This window comes from Falco naumanni, chromosome 2 (assembly GCF_017639655.2).
Source record: "Falco naumanni isolate bFalNau1 chromosome 2, bFalNau1.pat, whole genome shotgun sequence".
Taxonomy (NCBI): domain Eukaryota; kingdom Metazoa; phylum Chordata; class Aves; order Falconiformes; family Falconidae; genus Falco; species Falco naumanni.
The window spans coordinates 103,460,581-103,485,560 of NC_054055.1; the positions used below are offsets into that span (position 1 = coordinate 103,460,581).

Here is a 24,980-nt window from a genome sequence, read left to right on the forward strand (position 1 = left end):
AGTTTGGGCTTTTGCCTCTGTTAAGAGTATTTTGAGACCGAATGCTTGAACCATGGCCGCCTTTGGTAGCCCTGAGGGAACCTGGAAAGTCCAGGGTCACAGCCATGTTTACACAATACAAACAGGTTTCTCATTAGCAATCTAAATAATAACAGTGTCTTTGTTAAATTCAGTGGCATTTTAGTTCTCAAAGACAATCCTGTCATGGAAAGGATTTAACTGGCAGGGAAATAACGTGTTTCTACCTCAATTCACTCAGCCACAGATACACAGTCAGTTGAGGTTGATACGAGTGCTGCCACCAGGAATGCGCAGGGGAAGGCTTTTCCAGCACTGCCCTCCCAAGTCACCTGGCCCAGGTCTCTGCTGTGCCAGTGCGAGCACTTCTGTGAAATGCCTGGAGGATGCCTTGTCCAGGAGTCAGGTCCCAGCTCTGAACAGCTGATGCCAGCCCTCTTTCACCCTGCCACCCGAATGAACAGAGTGCTACTGCCATTTTTGTTGTTGTTTTCATTGTTATTTTTCAGCCACTGCAATAAAAGGTGTGATTGTCATGTTAAGGGGCTAGAGGGGTTTCTGCCAAGAAGCAGTTCACTCATTCATTGGTTTCTTTGTTCCAGCTGAAGTGAATGTGGCAGCAGAGGATGTTTATTAGCTCACAGCTCTGCCAGCAGCTACAGCTCATGCTGAAGTGCTTGGGGCAGTGGCTAGCTGAGAAGGAGACAGTCTTATATGGAGAAAATTAAATACAATTAGGACCAGCCTTCACTGTGCAAAACATTGCAAGTGAAGTTGATTGGAACGGGCAGAGTGGTATGAAACTATTAAGACAGACATCAAGGCCAACAGCAAGGAAATGAAGGGAGGACACAAAAAGACATCCTGAAGCGTGGCAGAACTCTCCTTTGGTTTCCATATCTAGCATTTTCATCTCTGTTTAGCCCATTGCCTTGGGAATTGTGAGGAACTGCTCTTCTTAATTACAGCCGTCATGGTTCTTTCTCTTAAAATTAATTAATATGTGGGTCACCTCCATCCTGCCTTTGTGCTACTCAGCCTCACAGGGAAAGAGTTGAGCCCTATCTTTTGGACCTTTCCCTTGGAGTCTCCTCATTTGTTTCACTGACCAAAAAACAGCCCTGTGCGGGATGTTCCCTGGCACATCACAATCGCATCATGCGTGGCTGGCTTCAGGGTTTGCTACAGGCACAAAGCAGGCAGCAGGCATGCTAACAGGCCAAAATAACCTTTCTGGCAACTGTGACTCTACAGGCCTGGCTTCAGGCCAGGTAAAAACACACTCTAAATGCATGTCTGGGTAAAACTTAGGCAGGTTTGCCTGTTAGTAGCTCAGAGATTTCAGGATCTCACAGGCAAGAGGTGCAGAAGTCACAACAGTAAGCCGGGCTCCTAGTGACGTGCGGAATTGGACTCTATAACTCGAAAGTTATAAAGTAGGTATGTTTATTGCGCGCAGATGCACGGGGGATCGCTCCTCCACAAGCGTGCATACCCGAAGTGACGAACCATCCCACATTTATACAATGAAACAAATGAATATTCAATTAACGCCTATACATATTCGTTACCTAAACCCGGCTTCGTATGTTAATTAGCTTATCAGTCCGTTTCCTGGAATGTGGTGGTCTTGCAGGTTTGTAGGTGATTCATGTTCTTGTGACCATCCCATCTTCTCCAGCAAGGAGACTTAGCACTCCCTCCCTCTAGATAGCATTTGAATGTCTCTCATCTTCTCTCAATTCTCTTTTAAATAGCCCCTTTGTTAGAGAAAGAAGGGCAGGCGTCTCCCCGTCTCCCCTTTGTTAGAGGAAGAGGGGCAGGCGTCTCCTCAAAAACTGTAGTCCTATGTGACCAGACACCGCACCCATGACCAGTCACCATACCCACATTCCTTGAGCAGACATATACAATCACAGTCAGTGTTAAGCGTCCCCATTTCACACTATTTCTCCATATCAATCCCCCCTTTTCTATCAAACTAAGTAAATTCTTTTACTTAAGCAGTCTTCCCGAATGATATAAAGCATCATACATAAGTGTTACCCTTTTAAACATTCTCCAAACCCACAAATATAACATAATGGTTAGTATTAAGGAAATTCCTAAACTGATCAATAAGATCACAATGGGGTGTACCATAGTGTTAAGAATTCCTGTTGCAGAAGGTGACCAGCCAAAGAGAGTATCCCACCAATTATGGTTTCCATCCTGTTCTACCTTTTTTAAAACTTTCTTGATCCCCTCTACATCATGATGGATCATAAGAAGAGTTTCATGTCCCTTTTCTTTGGTTTCTTTCAGTATACGTTGTAAAATCTGCATGTTTTATATTTAGTCCTATGGGGGTAGGAATTATCATCTGTGATAGGGTAAAGTTAGATGTAAAATTACAGATACAGTAATTTGAATATTGTGCAGTCTCCTTTACCTCCCCATCTACAGTTATTGTGTTACACTTAGTTCTCAAACACGCACATTCCTTCCCTGCATATATAATTACTGTTTTCAAGTTTGCATTTGGTTGGGCCTCGAAATGACATATTTTCTGATCTGTATCTAAACAAGTATCCTGAGCCATTATAGTATTGCTTTCACAGAGGAAGCCCTGCTGTTCTCGCATAATACAAGATTCTAAATCTACTGTTTGCCACTTGTCACCTATCTTTCTGGCCCATGTTCTATGCTCAAAAGGATATTTTCCTAGGCATATTATAAAGATGGGCTCAGTTAAGGTAAAATTGTGCCAACATTCCCGTGAATTAAAGCACATGGCTGTATTTAGAAGGGTAAATTCCTTATCTACCTTTCTTACTTTAATCAGGGTGTCTCCTGAAATCTTGGTGTTATCTTTTTCATTATACGTTTGACACCCTACTTTTATCCTATCTCCTAATTTTCCCCATAATCGGTCGACTTTATGTACATCCTCCTGATCCCATTGATTCCTTTGGTACACCTCATTTTCAGAAAAAAACACCATAGCTAGTTTCGTCTTTGAGTCCACCTCTCCCATTATTCCAGTGTGTTTTTTCTGGGCATGATTCCAAGGCCAGTTATCAGGCTCTTGGTTGTAGGCAAGAGAGAGGGTACAAAAAACACAAATGGTTTAAACCCACTATTGATCATTTTAAGAATCTAAACGTTCCTCATATAAAATCTGTTTTGATCAAAAATATCTTTGTTTGAGGTGGGGCTTACCGATAACAAGTTGGGCAAGACTGGCCACTGGCTCAGTCCCAGACTCTTTTGTTCTATGTTGTTTGTTGTGGTACCCTTCCCATATGGTGGATCCACAACCGCTCAGGTTCACTTACTTGCCACCCACATTATTCCCATTTGTCCGAGTAAATTTGAGTTTCAGTTCTTTTTTATCTGGGGTTACTCTCCACGAAGTTGCAGGGGCTTTCTTGATCCGGGTATGGTGAATCCAAGAATTCTGTCCCTCAACCTTGATTGCAGTGTAGGTGGTGAGTAGGACTTGAAAAGGTCCGGTCCACTGTGGTTCCAGGGTTTTATCTGCAAAACACTTAACGTATACATAGTCCCCTGGTCGTATATCGTGAACAGGTCCATCCAGACCCCTACTGCGTGTTCCCATCACATGCTTCTCAATTCTTATTAATTGTTTGTTTAGTGCCACCATATAGGAAGTCATTGTTTCTTCACCAATCTGTGAAGACGTCCCCTTTTGTACCCCATAGGGTCGTCCATACAAAATTTCAAATGGGCTAAGCCCCTCTTTTGCTCTTGGTCTAGTTCGAATTCGTGTAAGAGCTAATGGCAAAGACTGGGGCCAAGTTAGATTTGTTTCTTGACCTAACTTGACAATCTGTTGTTTGATTAGATGATTCATCTTTTCCACCTGGCCACTTGATTGTGGTCGGTATGGGGTATGTAATTGCCAATCTATTCCTAGATGGTGGCTGATCTGTTGCACTATTCTGGACACAAAATGTGGTCCTCTATCCGAGGACATTACCGCTGGGACTCCAAACCTAGGTATTATCTCTTGGAGCAGTATTTTGGTCACTTCCCGGGCTTTAGCAGTTCTGCACGGGAAGGCTTCTGGCCAACCTGAAAAGGTATCTGTTAGTACCAATAAATATCGATACCCCCCTTTTTTAGGAAGTTCCGAGAAATCAATCTGCCAATGTTGCCCTGGAACATTTCCTTTCCCAATTTTTCCCAACTTTGGCCCCTTGGTAATCCTAGGATTAGTCTGGAGATAAAGATCACATTGTTGGGTTACTTGTCTAATAGTAGTATACAAATTTTGTGCTATTATGTTTTTAGTGAGATCCTTATATAGAGCTTCTGCCCCCCAGTGCCTTTTTCTATGTTCTTCCCGAACTACTGACCATACCATGTAGGAAGGAATCACTATTCTCCCATGTGAGATTACAGCCCACCCTTCCTCATTATATGATCCCTCTAGGTCAGAAATCAGTTTGCGATCTTCTTTAGTATAGTCTGGTTTACCTTCTAGAGATATTTGTCCATCGGGTATTAGCGCACCCTCTACCTTGATTGCTTTTCTGGCTGCCTGTTTTGCTTCCCTGTCCGCCAGTTCATTTCCTCTTTCTAATTCTGTGCTCACTTTCTGGTGTGCCTTGATGTGCATAATTGCCACCCTTTCAGGAAGCTGGACCGCATTTAGGAGTTTCAAAATTTCTTCCGCATGTTTGATGATTTTTCCTTGGGAGTTTAACAGTCCCCTTTCTTTCCATATTGCTCCATGAGCATGTACCACTCCAAAGGCATATTTAGAATCAGTCCAAATATTTATAGGTCTTCCCTGAGCTCTCTCCAGAGCTCGAGTAAGGGCTATGATTTCAGCCTTCTGTGCCGAAGTGTCAGCTGGTAGCGGTCCCGATTCTATCACTTCTTCAGAGGTTGTAATAGCATATCCGGAATGTCGCTTTCCATTCAGCATATAGCTGCTCCCATCCGTGAACCAATGTTCAGCTCCATTAATAGGAACATCCTTGAGATCTGTCCTACTAGAATAAGTGGCTTTGATTGTTTCTAGACAGTCATGATCGACTGATTCGCCAACATTCCCATTAAGAAATGAGGCCGGATTGACGATGTTTGTAGTCACGATCTCAACATCATCTTGTTCCACCATTATGGCCTGGTATTTTAGGAATCTCTGTGGGGAGAGCCAATGCCCCCCTTTTGTTTCAAGGACTGCAGACACTGTGTGGGATACTAAGACAGTCATTTTCTGGCCCAAGGTAAACTTCCGGGCCTCCTGGATGTTTAGGATGACAGCTGCTACTGCTCTCAGGCAACCAGGCCACCCTTTTGCAGTGGCATCCAGCTGTTTAGAGAAGTACGCCACTGCCCGTCTGTATGGTCCCAAATCTTGTGCCAGTATTCCTAATGCCATTCCCTGTTTCTCATGGGAAAATAGGAAAAATGGCTTACTCACATCAGGAAGTCCTAGTGCTGGTGCCGACATTAAGGCTTTCTTCAGTTCATGGAAAGCTCTGTCTGATTCAGCATCCCACTGAAGATCCTTCTGATTAGCTGCTATCAGGGAATATAATGGTTTAACAAGCAAGCCATAATTACATATCCAAAGCCTGCACCATCCTGTCATTCCCAGAAATGTCTGCAGTTCCTTTACAGTTCGTGGTCGGGGGGCTTGGCATATGGCTTCTTTTCGGGCCTTCCCTAGGACCCGTTGTCCGGCACTGATCTCGTACCCTAGGTATGTGACTTGTTGTAACACCACCTGTGCCTTCTTCTTAGAAACCCGATATCCTTGTAGTCCCAGAAAGTTCAGCAGGCTCACAGTCCAAATAATACAAGATTCTTCAGTTCTGGTTGCAATAAGAAGATCGTCTACATATTGTAACACTTTCCCTTCTCCTGGTGGTGGTTCCCATAACTCCAAATCCTTTGCTAATTGGTTTCCAAAAATTGTGGGGCTATTTTTAAACCCCTGTGGCAACACCGTCCATGTGAGCTGGGTCTTTCGACCGCTTCTGGGATTTTCCCATTCAAAAGCAAAAATTCTTTGGCTGGCTTCATGGAGAGGGAGGCAAAAGAAGGCATCTTTTAAGTCTAAAACTGTGAACCAAGCTAGGTCAGGTGTCAGGGTGGTTAGTAAGGTATAGGTGTTAGCTACTATAGGATACAGATCCTCTGTTATTTTGTTAATGGCCCTTAAATCTTGAACTATCCTATAAGACCCATCAGGTTTTTTAACTGGGAGGATAGGTGTGTTAAATTCTGACTCATTTTTTTAGTAGTTTTAATTCTATGAATCGCTCTATATTTGGACGAATTCCTTCCCTATCTTCCCTTTTCAGTGGGTATTGTTTAATTCTTATCGCACCCTGTCCTTCCTTTAATTTTACTATAACAGGTGATGCATTCTTGGCACGTCCCGGCATGTCAATTGCCCATACTCCAGGATATACCTGATCAATAATTCTGGTATCAATTTCCCTTTTTATAGGAGTACTGGCCAAAGATAGGCTCATAACCTGTATGTATTGGTGATCATTTACTTCCAGAGTAACTTCCCCTTTTTTAAATTTGATTGTTGCCTCCAATTGTTCTAATAAGTCCTTACCAAGAAGGGCCTTTGGGGAATTTGGCATTCTTGTTTGTTTTCTTAGTTTGTACTTTAAAGGTTTCAGGATGTTTTCCTGGTGGCCAGCAGATCCCACAACTGTAACAAATAATTATTTTTTTACTGAAGTTCAACAAATAAGTTGGTTTTGTATTCACTAAAATTCCACCTCATACCCATTCCCTGCCCTAAAGGGGCCGTTACCGGTCCTGTTGTACTGCAAATGCTGCAGCAATTGGGGTGACATTGTCAGGTCCTTCTGCTCAATTGTCAGCATCAGCAACCCCTCCTCCCCACCATCAGGAGGATTGGAGCAGGAGATGCTGTTCCTGCTCTGCAGGTTACACAGGCCTGCCTCTGCAGCAGCATTTCTGTTTTAACTCTTTCTTACCCTGAATGCAAATCTGCTACTTGTTGCTTTAAGTCTGTGTTATTACATATCATGCCTTCGCAGGTAAACAGCAAACACCCTGCCATGCGTCCAGCGTGACTCAGCCGCACCTTCGAGGGGGTATGGGGGTTTGTACAAACTCACCCCAATACTTTAACACTTTCACAAGGTCTTTGATTCTCCACCCCCCTCAGGTTTTACATACATTAGTACAAGTTTTTATATCTTACAACGTGTTTCATTCTGGTTGCTCGACAGAAGGAACTGCAACCTGAGCTTTTTAACACAAAAATTTCAACAAGAACATCTTTCTAGTTTAGGTCTCAGTTTTTTTCCCATCGTTTTCTAGAGCCATAATTAAAGATCAGGTGATGTTAATCCCGCACTCTTTCTAGTGCTAGTACCATAGGATCCCGAGGGGGTACTAATCCACAGTCCTTTTGCCACTCGGGTTTGTCCTGGAGGACAAAGAACATGTCTGCATATGATACTTTGTCCCATTTTCCCTCTCTTCTCAGAAACAACATTAATCGCAGGAGAGTGTTATAATCTAACGTTCCTCCCTCCTGAGGCCATTTCGCATCACTCCCCTATTTATACAATACAAAGGCCACCATTGATTACAATATTTAATCAATTTCCTTCTATTTTCGGTACCACCATGTCCTACGATATCACTCCAATGTTTTAATATACAACCCAAGGGCGATTTTTCACAGGGCTTACTCTTTCCATTTCCCATTTTGCAATTTTAATCACTTTTTCTCCGGCCGCCTTAGCCACCCTAAGGTCGGAAACACAGATAGAGCTCCTTACTTGTTTTGCACTCAAACGCGCGTCTCAAGCACTCTTGCACTCACACTCAGTCAAAATAATTAAGCTATACACGGAAAATCAAAATGCGCATCTCAATCACACCATTCACACTCTCCGGGCAGCCCTCAGTCACACAAGCAGTATGTTATACGGTACCATGCACTTATGTACAACTTTTAGGAACACTGACAGTTCACAAAGTATGCGTTTCAATGAACAATTGCCAAAAAACAAACAACAAACAAAAACCCACATTTTTCCTGGTCTTAAGCAGAGTGTTAAGTTTTCCGCAATTTGCCACGAATTACCAGAATATTATTATTTTTCAACATATATTTCATAACTCCAAGTTTTGAACATGTAACAAGACAACACATAGAACAAACAAGACACAGAGCGCTATTTCAGTTGTTATATTCTAGGAATTCCCCAATCCTTAAGACAACCCAATGGAAGTTTTTAGCTTCCCCCTTTTTTCCTACGCAAAAGTTTCCCTTTTACTTTTGCTAAGAGGTCCCTCTTGTTCCTGTGAGATTCCGCCTTATTCCGTCCCGCCCCCCGCTTTCCGTCACGAGGCCTCCGGGCTTTTAGGAATGGCAGTAACCTCGGGTTTGCTCGATCTGCCCTCAAGATCGCTAGCGGCCACCCCTTGGTCAGCAAACCCCCTCCCAAGGTACCTTTCCTCCTGGGGACTACGCTGCGCGCCGGACGTCTCCGTGCGTCTCACCAGCCGCCCCGTTACTAAACATACCGTTTTATCCGCGGATCCAGGGGTTCTTTTCTGCTCCCGGGTGAACAGCTGAGAAGAGGAGGCTCCTCCGAGGAAATCTCCCGGGGCGCGCCTAGGAGCGTCCGCTCCGCAGCTGGTCCCTCAGCCGAGCAGAAATCCTCCTGCCTGGCTCGCCAAAACTGACGTGCGGAATTGGACTCTATAACTCGAAAGTTATAAAGTAGGTATGTTTATTGCGCGCAGATGCACGGGGGATCGCTCCTCCACAAGCGTGCATACCCGAAGTGACGAACCATCCCACATTTATACAATGAAACAAATGAATATTCAATTAACGCCTATACATATTCGTTACCTAAACCCGGCTTCGTATGTTAATTAGCTTATCAGTCCGTTTCCTGGAATGTGGTGGTCTTGCAGGTTTGTAGGTGATTCATGTTCTTGTGACCATCCCATCTTCTCCAGCAAGGAGACTTAGCACTCCCTCCCTCTAGATAGCATTTGAATGTCTCTCATCTTCTCTCAATTCTCTTTTAAATAGCCCCTTTGTTAGAGAAAGAAGGGCAGGCGTCTCCCCGTCTCCCCTTTGTTAGAGGAAGAGGGGCAGGCGTCTCCTCAAAAACTGTAGTCCTATGTGACCAGACACCGCACCCATGACCAGTCACCATACCCACATTCCTTGAGCAGACATATACAATCACAGTCAGTGTTAAGCGTCCCCATTTCACACTATTTCTCCATATCACTAGAGCAAGAGCTTCCCGAAAGGAGAGCTGCGGGATTCTCCTGGGCTGAGCCCATGGAGTGTGCAAAGTCAAGTGTTTGCAGAAGCTGGTGTAAATAAAATCACTCAGAAAAAGTACGTTAAGAATTACCAGAAAGATAATATTCCTGGGATTCTTCTAAGTGTTAATACTCAGTAACCCAGCTGCCAAAAGTGAGCTGTTACTGGGGGTTACTAACTTTATGGTCTTCTTGGAAGCCCACCATATTGTCCTGACCTCTTTTGCTTTGATGCTCAAAGGGCTGGAAGTAGGGCAGCAATTTCAGCCTCTCCCATTGCTGTTGATTCAGAAAATGTTTTAAATGGCAGCCTCAGTCAGCAATGCAAACTGCAGGCATAAAAAGAATAAAAATCCCTAAATTAAAGCAAAGGCTACATTAGGTACAGTTGTGCCATAATGTTCTGTTTAAGTCAATGTCAGATTGGGCCTTGGATTTGTGAGCACAATGAGAAATGTTTTGGAAAGTGGAAATTGCATTATGGCTTCTGTTTCCTTTCCAGGGAAGCATGTGAAGCACATTACAGAGCGAGACAAGGTCATGACTGCAGGGAACAGCACAGGATGTCTGAGAGGGAAAGGTAGGGCGAGAGGAGCTGCTGCAAAACAAGGACAGAGAAGCAGCAGGAGAGCATGAGGGTGAGAAGTGGTAACTGGAAACCTTGCAGTATCTTAATCAGAAATCTGTCACAGAAAATGTCAAAAAAAAGGCTTTCCCCCCATTACTTCTATGTTTGACTTTTTTTAATCTCTTGTTTTAATTTACATATGTGTTGTTGGGTTGTGGGGGTTTTATTCATATTCTGGAAATATCCTGAAATTTTTGAACTGACAAACAGATGGACTCTGTATTTCAATGCCAGCATCTGTATGTGTGCACTTAATAGGCTGATGAAAATGCTGGGCAGGTTGGGACTGATCAAAATGTGTTTGCTTAGCTGTGATCAGTTAATAACACCAACTGTGTTTTAAGCATTGTGCTTATGATGTTGTGGCATGCACCTCCCGGCTATATTTCATGCATCATTCCTTGTGTCCATAAAACTATTTGTGAGCCAGCCCTACGCTGAGTCCAAAGCAGGGTGGAAGTGATGCCATCCTTCCCTCCACCCTCTGCCTAGAGCAGCAGGAGGCTCTCAGACCTGTCATACACAGGCAGGGGAACCAGTTTGGGACCCAGCTAGAGGAAAAGCTCACTTTCTGTACTCTTCCTTTACTATAGCAGCTACATTGGCCTTTCCAGATTGCTTATTTGAAACACTTCGCGGCACTACTGGCCAAGCAGCACCTCCAGCAGTGGTGGGGAGAAAAGCGTATGGTTTGGCATAAAGGAAGAAAGCATAAAATGTCTACATATTTCTCAAAAGGCAAATTGTCTGAAAAGTCTGTCCAATGACAGCCCAAACCAGAACAAGCTGTAATTACATATCCTTTTGGTTTGCAGTTCATGTGATTTTCTCTCTGGTTTTGCAAGCCTGCCACAGTTACGCTTCAGTGGCTCAGCAGCCTTTTAACAAGCTGTAGAAGGTACCCTATTGCTCAGGCACTGGCAATACTAAAAGACGGAAAGTACTGTCCTTTAACCCTTTGCAAGATGATGTAGTTTAACAATATGGAGCAGTCTCAAAGTGATGACCTGTCCACAAGGAGCTGGGAGGAGGGAGGTCAGCAACTGGGATGATCACCCACTGCCTTTTCATTGTACAGCTGCTACTCAGGATATTTTGGTGCGTACAAGGTAAAGAGGGAAAGGCACAGAGGAAACTATTTGGAAGGGATTAAACATTAACAACACACTTTAAATATGATGGAATAGGAGCAAAAGAAGGGAAATACTGTCCAAGTACAGTCTGTATTGAGTTTTAACAAGCAGGCGAGATTTGTTTATGGAAGCAGACAACCATCTCCTTCCTCCCTGCGGTATGTATTTAAAGGAAGTACTAGTCAGAAATTTGTCTAAGTACAACTTGCAAAGTAAAGCCTCAAAGGCAAGCCTGGTCCATTTGAGTTGCTACTCTGTAAATTAATTATTTAATTTAAAATGGGAGGCATCAGCTAGCTGACTATTTAACTGATTCCCAAATTAATGGCTCTTCAGACCACACTGCCCTGGTGTCTGTGTTCCAGGGCTGTAAAACACTGTGATGAGAAGGCTACCGGTTCAGCCATGGGGTACCTTGGCTCAATCAGTCACTCCTCTATCAGCTTTTGCCATGGGGTTCTCAAGGTACCCCAGCCGTAAAGCCAAAAAGGCCTGGAGAGCAAAGCCAGTCTCTTAGAGGATCACTCACTGCATGGCTTTGTCCTTATGAAAATAAAGGGACAACTGTGGAGAGGGACAGACCCCCCAGAATGGGTCTGCCTGCTCCAGCAGAGGCAGGAGAAAACGGAGTGCAACCCTGCTGCACTTCTGCTGGCAGTTCGAGTAAACCAGGGTTTGCCAATCAAATTAAATAAACAGCCCAACACCACCCTCCAAGTAATATCAAGTCTGATTAAGAGTCCAAAGAGTACTTTTTTCAAAACGGCAATGGCTCAATCAGAAGATCAAAGATCATTGATTTTTTTTTGGTAGTTTTATCTCCGAGAATGAGCTTTTAAAAATCCCTTATCAGCTTCTTTTTGAGTGCTTGAAAGGGGAAAAAATTAAAAGGTATTTATTAGTATTAGCAGTAGTATTCCAAAATGTATTGCATACATTATTATTAATATTATTCTACACATGTAGTGCCAGCAAGTCATAGATGCAGAGAGTTGGCAATAAATTAATTGGAGAACTAAAACAGTACTGGAAATTAGAAAAGATGATGAGATAAAATAGATCAGCTGAGCAAAGTAAAGACTGAGAATGGCACATTTTTCTTGCGCTAATATGGTAATGAAATATAGCAAAGGCAGAGTAGGAATACTGATCTTCACATGCTTCTAACAACTTCTTGCTATACCCGGTCAAATTGCTGTAAAATTGCTAACGTGAGCTATTACAGGATGAAAAGACCTTTATGCCAATATAAATGCATCTCTGGTGTGGAGCTCTGTCACTTCTGCAGTGATAGTTCCTAAATTGATACAGTCTTAACAGAGTGAGCTAAGCTTTGGAAAAATGGGTGGCTTCAGCTCACCTGTGCTAGCTTTAGCCTGTGTCCTCCAGTAGAGGACACGAGTCCAGGCACTGTGGCAGGAAATCCAGAGCCCATAAACACTACGTGATGCATACAGGGAAAAAGAACCCAAACTCCCACATGAACTGATGGGATCTGAGCTGACATTACCTCTCAGAAATGAGACTTGGTACTATGGTAAATAGTGCCATAAAACCTTAGTTCCCAGCTCTTTGACAGTTAAGAAAAAACAGATCTAATACTGTGGATTATTTAAGAAGAAAATGGAGAAGAAAACAGCAAGCATTATTATGTCTCTGTCATATGTGCTTCTGCTGCAGCTCTCGGAAAACAACACAAAAGGATGAGGAAAAGTGCAAGGAGGGGTGGCTGGAGTGATCAGAGGGTGAAGCGATCCCTTTGTGTAGGACAGCCATGTAGGATGGGGCTCCTGCAGGACAGGGAAGAGCTGGCTGCCAGGCTTAATGCTAAAGGTCTGTAAAATCATGGGCAGTGCAGAAGGGGTAGCTGGCGGCTGAAGAGCTGAGAGCTAGGAGGCTCAGGTGAAATTACTGGGCGTTCAGTTCAGAAAAGACCAGAGGAGACAGTTCGTCAGATATGTAATTAAGCTGGGGAGCTTTTTGCCACATGAGGCTGTGGATGCTAAAATTCACATGAACTGAGGATGAGGCTGGGCAGGTTTGCAGAGGAGAAATCCACTGAGTGATAAACTTAAACAAACCAACCTGTCTGGGTCAGAAAGTTGCTGAACTGCAAATCACTGAAGGAGGCCAGAGGAGAAAGTGTCCTCCCTTTTCTTACGCTCTTCCCAGGGCATCTTCTTGGCTACTTGCCCTTAGTGGCTTCTCTAGTTTAAGAAAGCCTTTAAAGGCCTCCCAGGGAGGGGAAGGGCTGAAGGGAAACAGGAATCAAGAGAAATCATGTGCTTGTGAAGGACAACAAATGCAAAAAGGGCAGGGGTATGAGGGCTGCATAGCCAAAAGCTGAAGAGTCAGGGATGTGGGGACAGCCAGCAAAGCACTGGGCAGCACCTCCCCCCTCTAAGATACCCAGGGGGTAAGGGGTGCTGCCAGGTGGGGACACGGTAGAACGTGCAAATGGATACTGTCCCCAGGGCATCCTCGAGGAGAATGGTGCCAGCACCTGGGGCTGTCTTGCACACCAAGGAGGTGCAGGTGTGGAGGCATGAGTCCAAACATAAGGGGAGGGCAACCGAAGCCTCAGCAGGAGGGGTTTGGGCGAGGCTGAAGCAGCACTGGGGTGCAAGGGCATGGCAGGAGGTCTCTGGTCCAGCAAGGCCAGGCTGGCAGGCATGTATACCCCTGTGCCCCACCTGGGTTGCTCTAACCCATAAGCAGAGCCAGACCTGTGCGTGCCCCCATGCTGAGGACACCTCAGAGGCAGGAGGAGGCTGGGGGGGGGAGGGGCATGCTGCACAGCATCCCTTGGCCACAGTGATGCAGAGAGTTTTTGGAACATGCACTTTGCTGTTCCCTGGGTGGGAAGCAGGGGTGGAGCAGGTAGACTCAGGAGGGTCTGTCTTGGTCACAGTGGGATTAAAACATTTTGCATTCCAGTCTGTGGGCTTTCTGGAAAAGCTGACTGAAAGGTTTTTTCTTTTCTTAGCAGTTTTGTACTAATAAACCAGACTCCCTGGCAAAGTTTTACGCTCCACACTGCACCAGTTGTGAAGTTACGGCAGAACTCAAGAAGAAAAAGAGAGGCCAACAGACTACAAAGTCCCTGGCATACAGCAGTGCAGGCCATGTATACCTGCTAGCCAGATTTTGGCAATGCATTTAAAAATTGATACCTAGTCAGTAATCATTCTTCTTTCAGGAAACACTAATCTGTTGAGCCATAAGATTTTTTAGGCATTGTCCCCAAAGTGGGCATGACCACGAAAGTCATATTCATCTTGAGCAAGATTGACATCCACTTTGCTTGCCTAACTCCCAAAGTATTAGCCTTCTGGAGGGGGGAAGGGGAACTAAATTAACTCCGTTCCCACTTATTAAGGCCTGAAGGAGCAGGGCTGCTCTTCAGTCTCTCTCCTTTTCTCTAGTCATCTCAACCCTAGCCACTGCAGGCTGGAGCCACCACTGGTGATGCCTCTGCCGCTTGTGTAAAACACCCAGGCTGCCAGTTCCCCCAAGGGACAGGTTCTCTGACCCCAGGCGGCTCAGCCGTGCTGGCAGCAAGAGCAGTGAGAGCCCTGCCTGGCTTGAGCATTGCCAAGGCCTTGGTGCCACCCAGCAAAAGGCCTGATCCCTGCACAGGGTTCTGCTGGGCCATAAATGTTAAGCTGTGAATAAGATTTATATTCTTTCCAGCAGGATGTTGCTAAAAGCAGGTGGAAAGCTGCTTCTTTGAATATCTGTTTTTTACCCCAAAAATGTCTCGTGACATTTCTACAGCTTTAAAATTACTTCCCCCCCGCCTCCCCCCCATCTTCACCTTTCAGTGCATTGTTTTTCTGTGGCAGTCTTTTTCTCTTCATTGGCTTTGCTTCTGTAAAGGACTTTGCATAATGTTTTCGTTCACATTGTTCCATTTCGAAGTTTTCCCTTTATTTCAAACTTCCTAGTTGCTATGTGACTCTGCTCTGTGGTTTCTAGGTCTTCTTTTCCTTTACGGTGTCCTTTTTCTCTTAGGCACTTCCCCTTCAACAGCTCTATGGTGGTGATAGCATAAAAAATCGCTGTATCCCTCTGTGTCTATATAGACAGAAGTCTAAAATACCAGAGAAAGACAAAGCAAGCATTTTTTAATATAAAATAAGAGGTATTTACTTATAGGACACTTATTTTCAAAAATTCCCTGAGAGCATGAGGAGAAACTTCCCTATTTTATAAAAAATGCACGCTTATTTTTCTTCTTACGTTCTAGTCATATCATAGCCTTTCCACAAAAAGAACCAGCATTTATTTTTGTGCTGTGTGCCTGGAACAGCTACTCCATGACCGTCATCCTGCCAGGATTTGGTGCTGAGGAGGTGCAGCCTGATGTTTACAGGCTGAGTGCTCCCAGTTTTACAGGGGGCTGTTGTGAGGGGCAGGGGCTGCAGGACTCCCAATCAGGATGGGTTTACGCTCCATGGTATTTGGGAAAGTACATCTGGAGTCCTCTCAGGTTGATCCTTTTCAACTCAAACATGTGATTCCTGGTACAGTTTCACATGCGTGGCACTGGGTCTGATCTGAAGCCCACCAAGACCAGTGAGCACCGTTCTGCTGGCACACAGTCAGGCTGTAGCCAGATTTAAGAAGTGGCCTACATCTTTTGCTCCATATCCCAGGCTCTCTTTGCATAACCATCCATAGGTGGTCTAAATTTACCCCTGCAGTGTGAAAACCCGGATCCACAAGCAGTGGTGGGTCTAGCTATTTAAACTGCTTTTTGTCCTGATTTCAGAACCACGAGCAAAACCTGCACTTACCAGTTTTGTCAGGAAAGCTAGGTGGTGAATGTGTTCATTGGTGACCGTTTTTGTTTCTGGTTCATGGCTATACCAGAAAGAGCTGTGGTGGGGACCAGCAAAAGAATGCTTTAGCAGATATTTCTTATTTTGCTTATTGACCTGGGTTTGCTAGCCTGGCACAAGTGGGTTTTGGTTTCCAGTATAGTTGTGTTTAGACTGAGAGTCCTTTTCCAGCTTGGAAGTTTTGCCAGTGGACCTCAGATGGTTTTGAATTTCAGGTGCAGGCAGATACAGAGGGGCTTTCCACAGCTGTGTCTTATCCTGATGCTGTTTCTTTGCAGAGGCAAGGTAGTGCCAGTCAGCCAACACTGCCAAAGAGTCATTAGGAATCTTTGGAGCAGTTGCTGTTTGTGCAGAAGGGGAACAGGCTTTGGGTGTGAGGCTGGGGTGTCCAGTAGGCACTGGTGCATGAAGAGTGCAACCTATCACTCGGGGCAGATGACCAAATGGCACCTGGCTGACCACTTTGGAAACAAATGGGACACCTTTGCCTTTGGAGACAGCTGAGACAAATTCTGTTTAAAACTGTGCTTAAAATGGGCTTTATTAATATAGAATTTTTAATTTAGCACTGGGAAGCTAACGTGCTGTATGTCGGCACTTCTGTCAGGCTTTAGGATGGAGATTGGGTTTTCCTCAGGGTGCAGCTGTTAAAAGTGCAAGAAACTGCTGTGGTTTCTCGGATTTGAGCAGGTCAGCCAGGCAGAGCATACCTGGGAGGCAGGAGCTGGGCAGCAGTGGACCTTGCACAAAGCAGAAATGCAATGCAGGACCTGTGGCCAGTGGTCAGCAGTGACTGGTTCTGCTTCTTCCATATGGGACAGGGGTGATTTCAATATAACAAGAGTTCCCTGCAACTCTGTGATGCAGTGCTCCCAACGAAGGGCACAACGATTCATTGACTAAATAGATGTAGCAAAAGCAGTTGTGATTCATTGTTGTTTGTAATAGGGATACCATGCACTGTGCCTGATTTTTAAATTGTGACATTATAAGAAAACTTTCTGGAATTAAGAGAGTATTGTGTTAAAGTGTCTCTTGAATCAAACTGTTTTCTCACATGGCAGTTTCTCTCTAGGTATTGATAATGTTCTCAGAAAGAGCAGGATGGGAAAACTGGAGGTCTCTTGGTCACCTCTTCCAAGAGCATCAGACACTTTTGTTGTTGGATGCAAACTATGGGGGATATGGAGGAGGTGAGGAGGTGTTTTTCAGTTTCTCCAGGTGGTTAATATCAAGGCACTTGATCACGTCAGTGTTTTGAGCTACTGGTTTTATGGCCAGGTGCTTGCTGCCATGAGTTAGGGTTTTGTAAATTAGGCCTTTATATATTCTGCAAAATATTAACAGGTTTACTCTCCCTATATACTCTTCATCATTGCTACATAACAGCGAAGAGCAATTTAGCTCCCTGACAGCGTATTTGAGTAAGACAGCAAATTGTCTGTGTTTACTTATGCTATACAATTCAGTAATTGTACTGTAAATCTTGGCCAAGTTCCTGAATAGTTGGTGCCTAAAACCAAGCTCTTAAATTTATATTTGGGTTCCTAAACAGAAGGTCTGATTTTTCAAATACTGAATCCGTCCTGACGCTTGCTGACTTTTTGGAAGCCAACAGGCTATCAATAGCGTTTTGAGAATCAGGCCTGCTATGGGTTCACATGCTTGTATGGGGAAGTTGAACTGTGGTTTAGACTCCTTTTAAGAATTGTCTTCGTAGTATTGCAGTGCCTGTTTTATTCTCTGCATTGTAATAATTCCTAGTGGAGCTTATTCATGTTGACAAAATATCAGTTTGGATTGACTAAAATGTTCAGTAAAAAAGTTGCCAGCAAGGTTGCTCTTTGAAATCTTTGCTGGAAGATGAAGCGATGAACACAGAATATTCTGGTACGTCACTAGGTTGGGGGTTTTTTTTCCTAAAAGGGTAGGCTATAAATACCACCTTTCATATAACATATGCTTTACAGCCTGTGCCTGACAACAAACCCGAGTGAACTAGGGTTCATCAGAAAAGCTGATTTTGCCCTCAGTATTACTGGGAGCTCTTCAGTGCCTCTTGGTGAGGTTTGTCTCCTGTGTGTCAGTGCAGTAAGGCTTCCTTTCCTTTCTCTATAAAATTTCAAGGAAAGTCTGATTCATTACTTCAGAGGCTGAACTAAATTCTTTCCTCTGGACCCTTTTAAAAGAAATCATTTAAGCCTCAACTACTTGTACTGGCAGCAGTAGCAGATGTGTGAAAGAGTGGGCATTCACTTTGCTTCTTCTTAACCTGTGGGCTCAGAAGCACAGAAGAAGGACTTTTTGACCGACGATAAAACAATGACAAAACCATTCCTGTGGAAGCACAGCATGCAGGCACTTTGGGATGCTTCTGGAATATATTACTGGGGATAACTTACTCTTTCTTTTAAAAAGAAAATCATACCAATGCCTTTAGGAAGAAAATGTCTTGTGTGATGAGGGGAAAGGGAAGAAATTATTCTTGGTAATATTGAAAAGTTGTTGAATCCACATAACCTTGGAATGGGAGGATTTAATATACAGTAAATCAGCAGAGTGATCTGGCATGATTGCAAAGGCAACTTACTTTGGTCTTGGAGATCTGTCATATCTTCTATTGAGATGCCCTGATGGATCAAAGTTTGCAGCATTTACAGTAATCAATGTGTACTCCTTTTGCTCAAATGGGAGCCACTTCTGAGAAAGGAACTTTATTTTGTAAACATTATTTGGCTGAGACTGAATGCATGTTTCTATTCCCCTTGCAGAGGCACAGCGATAGCTGGAATTGTTTTTGGTATAGTATTTATAATGGGAGTGATTGCCGGGATTGCCATCTGTATCTGCATGTGCATGAAGAACAACCGTGGGACTCGAGTAGGGGTCATCCGAACTACACACATCAACACTATCAGCACATACCCAGGTAAGGAAGCAAAATGACACTCCTTCAAGTGTGCCTGTGTTCATGGTAGGAATGTATCTTTGGATAGTTATGGCACCACAGTTAATGGGAGATGTGAATTCAGCAGGAGGCTCTTCTCAGTCTGGAGGGGAACAACGTGACTCCCTGCTGGGAAACGCAAGACAGCTCAGTGTGCTCAGTGTTCGTCAGTGCAGCACTCTGCTTGGGCTAATTTATTCAGATACTCCAGTAGGCTGATGAGATCTGGCCAGGTGCCATACTCCGCAGCTGTATGGCTTGTGGTGCCTGCAGTAGCATGTTGAGATCTCACTCAGGGCACTGCTGCATTGTACAGGATAGACCTCCCTGTGCCAGAGGCTCTCTGGTGATGGATCCCTTGTTTTTCTTTTGTGTTCTGGTTCTTGTATTTGCTTTTGTTCATATGCAGTCAGCTCCCTTTCATTGTCTGATATAATGGGGGCCTGGCATACCACAGAAAGGCGAAAACCTGGACAATAAGGCCTGTGGATCATAGCACAAAGGCTTCAAGTGGTGCCATGTGGAATCTAATTCAGCCCAAACTGGCTGGTACTTGGCCAGGGCTCACAAGCCCCTGCAGGATCCCAGATGATTTCTACAAAGGCACGTGGGCATTTTTGCAGGGTGTTCTCTGCTGTGTGTCCCAGGAGGGACTGCTGGCTGGCACGTGGTGCTGGATCTGAGCTAGCTCTCTGCATCCGTCTGGCACTGTGCCTGATCTGATAGGAACTTGGAGCATGGTGCAGAGAGGCCCCTTGCGCCTTGGTCAGAGTTAGCTGAGCATTGGATGTGCTCAGTGCGGGCTTGTCTGTGAGTTAACATTGTTTTGGTGTAACCTTTTTTTTAGGTGCAGGGCGGCACCAGGGGAGGCACAGAGCCTAAGCCAGATCTGGCACTGAGCTAATAAGCTGTCAGAGGCTCTGGGGCACCCCAGGGGACAGTAGGGACCCATCGTGGGTCTGCTCTAGTGCAGTTGTGCCCATAGTGAGTGGGAACTGGTACATCAGGCTGTACCTGAGCTAGCTCTGTGCAGAGCCACTCTGCCTGCACCACATTTGTCAATTCATGCCAGTCTAGGATTAGGGTACAGGAGCACCAAAGGTGGATCTGCACTGAGCTGGCTGGGGTCTGCAAGGCTTCTTTGTTTGGACTCCCCACCATGTGAAAGTGGCCACATTGTTGAAGAGCAAAACTGACCCTGGAAACGGCATAACGGTGTTTATGCAATGCAGCTATGTCTCTGCTTCAGTGATGTTGTTAATTAGAAATCCAGGAGTGATTGCCTTGGGATAACTTGAGAGTTCATTGTAATAAAAGGCAATGGTGTTTCATGGATGAAGTCCCCTCATCCCACTCTTAGAGATCCCCTGCCTTTATATTCCCTCCTGGTACAAAGGTTGCAGCAATGCCCACGTGGATTATGTATACTTACAGGCAAGAAATGCAATATTTTTTTATGTGTTCCTTTATCACTTTCACTACACTCAGTGTCTGTTTTCTCCCTCGTGGTCTTACTTTCCATTTAAACTAAAACCATCTATAATCATCCTTATCATTGCACCATTGTTTTGCATAGAGAGATGAGTAATGAAAGAAGACTGCAGTGTTCTCAACCATGAATTGCTGAAGAGCTACTTCAGAATCTCGTAGTCACTGCAAGCTGTAAAAACAAGAGCAAAATGAAGACTCCAGGGCTGTAGCCTTTTCCTCCCCAAGTCTGTTCCTGCAGTGACTCACCGCTCTCTCTCCACCTCCAGGCAGTTTGAGTCTGCACGCTCCTGGTTCCCCATGCAAACATTACTTTGAGCAGTTCTTCCTCTCAGCAGCAGCAGTTTTTGGAGGATGGGGAAGCTCTGAAATGATTTCTGTGTTGCCCGCTGTCATGAACACTTCTGGAGTAGTGACCTGACTTTGGCCGCCGGGTTTGTGACCAACCCTCCCCTGTGCCATTACCTGTTTTGGACAGGAGCGGCAAGCAGGCAGGCAAGGGGATGCCCTTCCTTTGCCTCAGCCACACCAACAGCCGGGTTCTCAGGGAGCAGAGAGTGTTTTTCATGGTGTTGTGAAATTTCAGTTTAACTCCAGCCAGCAACTAAGTACCGTGCAGCTGCTCACTCACTTCCCCACCCACCCTGGTGGGATGGGGAGGAGAATCAGAAAAAGGTAAAACCTGTGGGTTGAGATAAAACAGTTTAATAACTGAAATGAAGTAAAATAATAATAACAATAACAACAATAATAACTGTAATGAAAAGGAGAAAGAGAGAGAGGAATAAAACCCAAGGGGAAAAAAAACAAGTGACGTGCAATACAGTTGCCCACCACCCACTGACTGATGCCCAGCCAGTCCCCAAGTAGTGACCAGTGCCTCCCAGCCAGCTCCCCCCAGTTTATACACTGGGCAAGCTGTTCTGTGGGATGGAGCATCCCTTTGGCTAGTTGGGGTCAGCTCTCCTGGCTGTGTCCCCTCCCAGCTTCTCGTGCACCTGCTCCCTGGCAGAGCCTGGGAAACTGAAAAGTCCTTGACTTGGGGTAAGCACTGCTTAGCAACAACTGAAACATCAGTGTGTTATCAGCGTTACTGTAATACTAAATCCAAAACACAGCACTGTAGCAGCTACTAAGAAGGAAATTAACTCTATCCCAGACAAAACCAGGACACGTGGCACGTGGCACACTGGGATTTGAGTCTCTTCCCCCCATTACAAACATCCTGGGTTTCTGTTTCCTCTCCATTCAAGTGCTACTTCACTGCCAGTCTGCTTGAGACATCTAGGGAGGGGATAGGAAAGCATCCGTGGTGACATGAACAGAGACATGAGCAGACTTTGGACCTTAACAGTAACATAGTGACATGAGCAGATACAGACCTTAAAATTTGTAGAGATTACTCTAATGGGGTCTTGATATGGAGCCTACATTCCGTTCCCACCATGCTATCATTATGCGGCATTTATCATCTTCTTGATCACTGAATTAACTCTTCTTCTCTAAGATTAGTAGAAGTAGTTGAGAAAATGTTTTCAGCTGTTAGTGAATGTTATTTGTTGTTTCCTAAATGACAAACATTGGGCTCTCTTCAGATGTCTCTGCCGGCGTGATCAAGGTGAAAGCTTTGTTCTTCCTTAGCCCAAGCCCTGGGAATGTCCTGGGAAGATGTCTGGCATTTGCCCTGGGAGGTGCGATACTGCTGTGTTTGTCATGGCATGGCATGTCACAGATCTCCTCTGCATCCAGGGAGTGTTTCAGAGGTCTGTGGAGATCAGCGAAAGCCCTGTCTACCCCATCATTTTGAGATGGCATAAATCCATGTTGCTGCTGAAAGAGGCGGCAGAGAATGGTTATGATGAAAACCCAGCTGTCCTCTCCTGAAAAAGTTTAGCTCTGCCACATCACCCTGCTATGGCCGTATGGCCAGCCACCCAGCTCAAACTAGGGGCATTCAGCACTTTTAAATTACCGAGGAGACCCACCTGCTGTATGGCCAAACACTGTTACAAGCACAACGTGTCTCTGTGCCCACGGCTAAGCAGTGAAGGAAAGGGCAATGAGGAAGGACTTGCACTAACATAAAGTGGCTGTATAATGACAGTTGGGGAAAAAAAGTGAGTGCATTGCCGGGAGGCTTAACATCTGTTGTATGGAGGTCTGAATGATAACTAGAAAATACTTGGGGGCCTGCATCTGAAAAAAATATTTTTAACTATGTTTTCTTTTTTCTCCAATTTCAGTGGCTCCACCACCATACAGTTACGAATATGAAATGGAATACCCAGCTGACCTACCTCCACCTTATACTCCAACCCCACAGACTTCGATACAGTACCCCCCACCCCCTCCGTACCCTGGCTATTCAGGGAAGTAATCATATGGCTTCATACAGATAGCCTGTTGAAACAGCCAGCACCATTGGGACAAATATTATCGGCTCAGGGACAGATAGGAAGGGGTCTGCATCAACATTTACTGCCAGGTGTTGAAATAACCTGTGGGGGTTGCCATGGCTCAGGATGAAGAAGAATACTGTCCACTCCAGACCATCATTTTTCATGATTAAACATGTGACCAAAGAAACAGTTCCTGTAAGTTAGTGCCTGATGGGTAGTGCTTAGTATTAGTGCTTAGCTTCAGCTGCAACACGTTACAGCGTGTGGGAGTGGAGGTCTTCCCGTGTAAGAACATACAAGTCATGCACATGTTTCAACAAGCTGTTTTGAAAGCACAAGAGGCACCTGCTGGGGCTTATTCTGGGATAAAACTCCAACTACTGTTGTCAAGTATGTGTTACATCTTTCCTTGAAATGAGGAGAATAAGAAAGAACAAGGAAGACTGAAGCTATTTTCAGTTTCTTCTTAAGTCTGGTAATACCGAGTGACCAGCCGTACATATTGGTCTGATAAGCGTATTACAAGGAGAAATGCTATCGGAGCTATTCAGTAACCAAAAAATTATGGATATTATCTTTGGCAGAGTGCAGGTTGTTTTAAGTGCCTTTTTTTAAACAGTTTGAAACTAGTTTGTTGCCTAAAATATAAACAAAGAGCATTTTTATATGTGAAATACTCTAATTTATAGTTGATTTATTTTACCTGGACTTGAATACTGTATACATTAGAAATATGCTACAGTGCCTCTTTCATCAGCAAATGATAACTTTGATTTTTTACAAAAATACTGCATTGGGAAAACTCACAAATGGGAGAAGAAATAAAAACCAAATATTAAAACATCATTGATTTGTCTTCAGTTGGATTGCATAAAGACTATTTAAAAAAAAAAAAAACAAAACATATTGTTTACCAGTAATAATGATATTCAGCCTAACCAAAGAGATGAACATAGAGACTATAAGCATCAGACTCCTTTTCAATGTTGTCTTGGGCATTTTAAAACTGTAATACTTTTTGCATTTGTCACACATACTGTTCAAAATTACTTTATCTCTACAATATAAACTACAGACCTTTATGATTTAAAATGTTCTGTATCCTTATGGGACTAACTGTAAATCAGCAGAAGCTATTTGACTTCAGAACAGAGTATTCCATTACCTTAAAGCATCATCCTTCCATGGTAAGACTAGTATTTTTCGCAGATTTATTCATGAACCACAAAGACAGTGGTTCTTTTCAGGGACTTGAAAGTGCTGAATGCCCTTAGTTTGAGTTGGGTGCCTAGGCAGTTTGAAAGTGCTACAGCCAAAATAGCAGAAGGCGTCAAAAATACAGCACCTAGAGCTCAGGACAGCTATGGCATCAGGTCCGTTTCAGAGGGAGAGTCTGCAGGTTACCACTGATTCCCAGAGATCAGCACACATTTAAATGTCTTCCAGGGTGACCCTCATCTTCTTTTCAGGTGTATCAGTGTATTAATGAATAAAAAAGCAGCTTGCAGAAGGTGGTACCGTATCGCAGTGAAGTCAACTAATAACTTCTCGTCACCCCCTCAGTCTGATATTTTTGGCATTGTCATGATTCAGGGAAGAACTCAAGCATCGTTTTAACTGAGCACAAAAGTTACTCAGAGGCTTTCTTGTAAACTAGCCCTTATTGACTGTTCTTGATCAGATTTTGTAGTTTCAACCTTTCCAGGCTGATATAACTTATCCTCTTGAAACCCCACTTGAAAGCACGAATGGCCTCAGTCCTTGCCAGTGTAAGTTCAGACGATCTGTGTTGTGGCCTTTGGCCAAACTGAGCCTCGAATCACAGGCCCATTGGCTACCCAGGCATTTGTAACCTGGTCAGAGGAAAACGGCTGTGTCACAAGTTTTGGTTGCTGCGGGTTCCTTGGAGTCCTCTCCAAGGAAGGAGAGTTACATTCTCATTTCTATTTTGCTGTTCAGAGGTGACAAGTCCTGAACTAGGTTATCTTTACAATTACTTCTCCTCTGGGCTGTGTCCTGCGACATTTCAGCTAGTAGCTGGTACCCTGACTTCTCAAGAGACGGATGTTCCTCAGTTGAAATCCTCCCATGAAGGAAGGGCAACCTTCTGCATGCGGTGTTTTGGCAGTCCCTGCTCAAAACCATCTGCTGGGGTATCGATGTGCCTGCCAACATGGTGGCCAGCATGAAGAACAGAGGAAGCATAGTTTTCTC

The 24,980-nt window shown here is 44.4% G+C and overlaps 1 protein-coding gene across 3 annotated transcripts in view; it reads left to right on the plus strand.

Annotated features, from left to right (window-relative positions):
- The window catches only part of CYYR1 (cysteine and tyrosine rich 1), a 70,118-nt gene extending 46,506 nt beyond the window's left edge, over positions 1-23,612 (plus strand). For 2 of the 3 annotated variants that reach the window (XM_040582848.1, XM_040582849.1), the window contains exons 3-5: positions 9,830-9,907; positions 18,704-18,861; positions 22,611-23,612. In XM_040582848.1, coding sequence (XP_040438782.1) covers positions 9,830-9,907; positions 18,704-18,861; positions 22,611-22,744 — 370 coding nt within the window. In that variant the 3' untranslated portion in view covers positions 22,745-23,612. The remainder of the gene's footprint in view (positions 1-9,829; positions 9,908-18,703; positions 18,862-22,610) is intronic. The other variant, XM_040582850.1, reaches the window with a different exon arrangement.
- The last annotated feature ends 1,368 nt before the right edge of the window (positions 23,613-24,980 follow it).